Source organism: Gymnoscopelus microlampas (assembly GCF_963454915.1).
Source record: "Gymnoscopelus microlampas genome assembly, chromosome: 3".
NCBI classification, from domain to species: Eukaryota; Metazoa; Chordata; class Actinopteri; order Myctophiformes; family Myctophidae; genus Gymnoscopelus; species Gymnoscopelus microlampas.
The window spans coordinates 30,528,323-30,533,322 of NC_139940.1; the positions used below are offsets into that span (position 1 = coordinate 30,528,323).

General features: G+C 38.7%; 1 protein-coding gene across 1 annotated transcript in view; it reads left to right on the plus strand.

Annotated features, from left to right (window-relative positions):
* The window catches only part of cdkal1 (CDK5 regulatory subunit associated protein 1-like 1), a 322,737-nt gene that overhangs the window by 195,864 nt on the left and 121,873 nt on the right, over positions 1-5,000 (plus strand). The window contains exon 10 of the mRNA XM_084052870.1: positions 1,260-1,405. Coding sequence (XP_083908996.1) covers positions 1,260-1,405 — 146 coding nt within the window. The remainder of the gene's footprint in view (positions 1-1,259; positions 1,406-5,000) is intronic.

Here is a 5,000-nt window from a genome sequence, read left to right on the forward strand (position 1 = left end):
CCCAGCTGTCATATGGACTCGGTGGGAAACCGGAATGTTACTGTCAATGAATGTGAAACGTGACCAACATTAATATTATCATTACACCACTGTTGTTTTGGTCGGACCCCATCCGCCGGCTGCATTCCCCCACAGGCCTCTGTCCATGAATTGCAAATTCCATCAGCCAGTCAGTACCTGAATGCTGGGCAGTGGGAAGATTAAACATTGTCCCCAGAAATATGTGGTGGTGTTGAGACGAGTCAGTCAGGAAGTAGCAGGCTGAAATAACTCCATGTCAAACTGAAACATAACTTGGTGCAGTGGTAGAAAGTAACTAAGTACATTTACTCAAGTACTGTACAATTCTGAGGTACTTTTACTTTACTGGAGTATTTCCAATTTTCAATACTTTAACTTCTACTCCACTACATGTCAGAGGCAAATATTGTACTTTTACTCCACTACAATTATTTGAAAACTTAAAGGACGACTTCACCCATTTTCAACCTATCTTCATATAATAGGTCCTCACTAATGCTCATCATAAAATGGTACCATTTGTTTCTACTTGGTCTGTGTCTCATAGGAGGACTGTGGACAGTCCAGAAACCCGTCTACCAGTGACATCATCACTAGGCAGGTTTTGTTTTTCAACAAGATTTAAAACATTTAATTTAGATTTTTAGGAATACAAAGCCTGCACTTTCTATTAGCTTGGATTCCCCATCGACGATGTCACTGGTAGACGGGTTTCTGAACTGTCCACAGCCTTCCTCTGAGAGACTGAGTAGAAAAAAATGGTACAGTTTTATCATGAGCATTAGTGAGGACCAATTATATGAAGATAGGTTGAAAATGGGTGAAGTCGTCCTTTAAGTTACTAGTTGCTTTGCAGATATAAATTATTATATTATAAAACTATTTGAAAATAGCCAATCTACAAGCTCACAACGCGTTGCCGTGTGACGCGTTGTGAGCTTGAAGATCGGCTATTTTCAAACATTTTAGTACTTTTACTTTTGGTACTTGGCCAATACTGTTGTACTTTTACTTTTTATATTGAACACAGACCCTTTACATGTAACAGAGTATTTCTACATTGTGGTATTGCTGCTTTTACTTAAGTAAAATATCTGCATACTTCTTCCACCACTGACTTGGTGTGGGGAATCGTGCCAACGTGTGCAATTGGAATTGCACTAATGCTCATATGTGCTTGTCATGAAGTTACATTTTTCATGCGAGCACATTCACCATCTTTGTCCTGTCTCTTATAGGAGATGGCCAAGATCTTGAACCATCCCCGTGTGTATGGCTTCCTCCATGTTCCGGTGCAGTCGGCCTCAGACAGCGTTCTAATGGACATGAAGAGAGAGTATTGCGTGGATGACTTCAGGAGAGTGGTGGACTTCCTCAAGCAGAGGTATGACATGGAAGTGGAGGTTGATGCATACAATCCATCCCGTCTTCCTCCCATGTGTGGTTTGACTCTCTGCTGTACTGTCTAGTGACAATCAAAGATGGGTGTAAGATGAGCCTTAATTTTAAAGTTGCGTTACGTACTGTACTCTATATGCCCTCTTAATATTAGTTTTTGTGTGTGTTTGTGTGTGCATGCACACATGTTACATAACCCTATCAAAGTCCTAATGCACATGCTGTCATGTTTCTCGCTGTCTCTGTTACCTCAAGCCTTGACACTGGCTTTGATCTGAGGTGTGTGTGTGTGTGTGTGTGTGTGTGTGTGTGTGTGTGTGTGTGTGTGTGTGTGTGTGTGTGTGTGTGTGCACATGCGTACATACCTGTGTGTGTGCACGTGCATGTGCACACATACGTGTGTGTGTGTGTATGTGTGTGTGTGTGTGTGTGTGTGTGTGTGCACGCATACGCGCGCGCGTGTGTGCGCGTGTGTGCGCGCGTGTGTGTGTGTGTGTGTGTGTGTGTGTGTGTGTGTGTATGTGCGCGCATACGTGTGTGTGAGTGCGCATGTGCATTCTAGAAGGTATATTTTTGAAGGGTATTACACCATCTTTCTCTTGACTATCTTTCTGGATGGATGGATGGATGGTTTGATTCGATTCAGGTCAATTCAGAATATGAAGACTAATTAAATTAGATGTCTTGGATTATAACACTGTGCTGTATAAACGTATACAATATTTAATTATCTTGGCCATACGGATCCTTAAAACACTAACAATTAAGTGGAGACACTGGAGAAAGGCGTCGTCATGGAAACAGTAAACGGCATCTCTGCTCCTCGCTTTGTCCAGTTTTAGATCATGGTTTTGGCATGCTTTTCTTTTAACCCATTAAGACCTGAGGCCCATTCTGCAAATGCTTTCTAAAACAGTAGTTCGCACACTTTCAAGATTTTTCAAAAATGTTAAGAAATAGCAAATGTCCAAGCTCACAGCGTGGCACAAGCTTGTATATCTGCCATTTTTTAATAGCCAACGCTAAGATCTAAAATTACACAGATGCTTTCCCATTAATGGTCATGAATAATCTGAACTAGGCTTTATGTTGTCTTTAAATGAGACTCTGCAGAGATCTTAGAGTATGATTATGATATTCAGCAAGGATTCTTAACAAATTACTATAAATAATACCTATGAGATATGTACTTGAACACCATTGAACTTTTGGCAGCTGTGAGATTTGGTGTATGATGAGTAAAAGTAAAAGAACATCAATAAAAAAAAATGTATATAAATAAATAACCACTACTACTACTACTGCTGCTATTATTACTACTACTAATAATAATAATGATAATAATTAAGAAATACATTAGTGGCAGATGCATAATTGTTTTTCCTGCAAGTACCACCAATCTTTTATGTAGTAATAACTTCATTTATAACAGCATATTTCTTATAACGCAGTTTATAATGGTATATTTCTCATAACGCAGCAAATTGACCAATTTAGAAGATCATAGAGAACAGCGTAAGTAAAGAGACAGCTAGGCGAGGCTGAACCAATAGAAAATAATAAAAATGGCAGCAAACAATGTTTTAAATGAAAACCGAGTCACTTTACTAATTGATTAAAACGAGAACGCCTATTTATTTCTCCTTATTTCTACATAATATTCCAGAGGCTTCATTCATCTCCCTGTCAGGCCTATTCCAGCAAAACGAAGGCAACATGTCAGCCAGATGTCAAGTCAAAACAACATCTGTCAACTCAGTTTAGAAGCTACTGGTAGATGAATTAATATACAGCAGGTAGGTTAAATGAAGTTAAACAGGCCAAGTCAGAGATTCACACTCACACTGCCAATGACAGAAATGGACGAAAATTCAATAAAAAATAAAATAAAAAAAATGCTACAGATACTAATACTGTATCGCCTCATTGGAAAACCACACTGTATTATTTGCCTTTGATCCCTGTGTTCTGATTATACCTATTCTGGTCATCTTTTTCTCTCTTCTTTCTTTCTTGCTTGCTTGTTTGCTTTCTCGCTTTCTTTCTTTCCCCCTCGCTCTCCCTCCCCCCTCTCTATTTCTCTCTCTCTCTCTCTCTCTCTCTCTCTCTCTCTCTCTCTCTCTCTCTCTCTCTCTCTCTCTCTCTCTCTCACTTCTATTCAATTCATGCTTTATTGGCATGGGAAACATACATTTACATTCAAATTACATTACAGTGTATTTATTGACCGCCAGAAGCCCTTTCTCTCTTGGCTATAGAAGAGGTGTGAATTTTCATTGGCCATACAATTTGATTCCATCACGTTTCACCTGTTAACGATTCAATTTGATTCTACAATGCATTTTAATGCATCTCAATTTTCTATATTTTTCTTCATTAATGCTATGGCTATTTTTTAATCCGTTAATACAAGCAGTCAAATACATATTGTGAAGTCCAGTGCCGTTGATGCCACAAATGTGGATTCCTGGAATCACAACGGCTATAATTGACAACTTGCGTCTGGGCAACCACCACCTGTACATTTCCTCCCGAAATTGTCTATTTTAAATGTGTTCCCGTTCTCCACATCACTTTGAGAAACTGGGTAGGATGACCTTGAAGAACATACTAGCTGGAGTGACAAGCGTGCTATTATAGTGCAGATGCTTTAAATGATGTACACACATACCACCTTCCACATGTGTGGCTATGAATGCATATTACTTACTGCAGATTGTCACAGGAGACTGTGAAAAACGGAGTGCCTTTAATGATATTAGAGAGGATCAGATAGGCAGTTTAATTACTATCATCCCTTTCATTGCGTCTGCACTCATCTCTGTAGTCCCTTCCTTGCACATAGTAAATTTCCCCGGATAAAAGTAAATCCCAATCTCATATCTTCGTAGGTAGATGAGAAAGGTTAAATTGATGAGATAATGCAGTTGGCTCTGCTGTAATTCACAAGGGTATTCATTGTAAAAGTTTCACTTTTGCAACTTTTAAACAACAAATAAGAGAACATACATGAGACAGGGGTTGGGGAATTGCCTCCGGCACCAGCTCCACGTTTGCGCTTTGCTCTCCCAATGGCCACAAGTGAGGGTATGCACGCTCCCCCAAAGCATGTATAGAAAGAAAAAGAAACATGTTCCAATGATTAGCAGGTATATTCCTGACAGGCCCTTGCTGCAGATGCATAGATTACATGTAGCCTATACATAATATGTATAATATAAGGCATGTTAGACTGTGTATTAATATGCGTGGCGTTGACCGCCCCTATTACACTGAAAGTCTCGGCTAGAGATAAGAAAGGATTTATTTATGAAATTGCGTTTCATCAAGGATAATCTCTCATTATTCTTGAGTAGGATTAATTATACCTATTGCTTGGTACAGTTGAATAATACATATATATTTGAGTGTAGAACGATATGAAATATTTCTTATGGAGATCACAGATTTACCAGGAAGAGTTTTATCTGTACAATTTTACTAATAGTTGATTAACCATAAAAAAAAGCCTAACAATTGATTAAGTAATTTAAAGCGTTTTGAAAACATGAAACATCTATACAACTATTTGGCTAAGATTT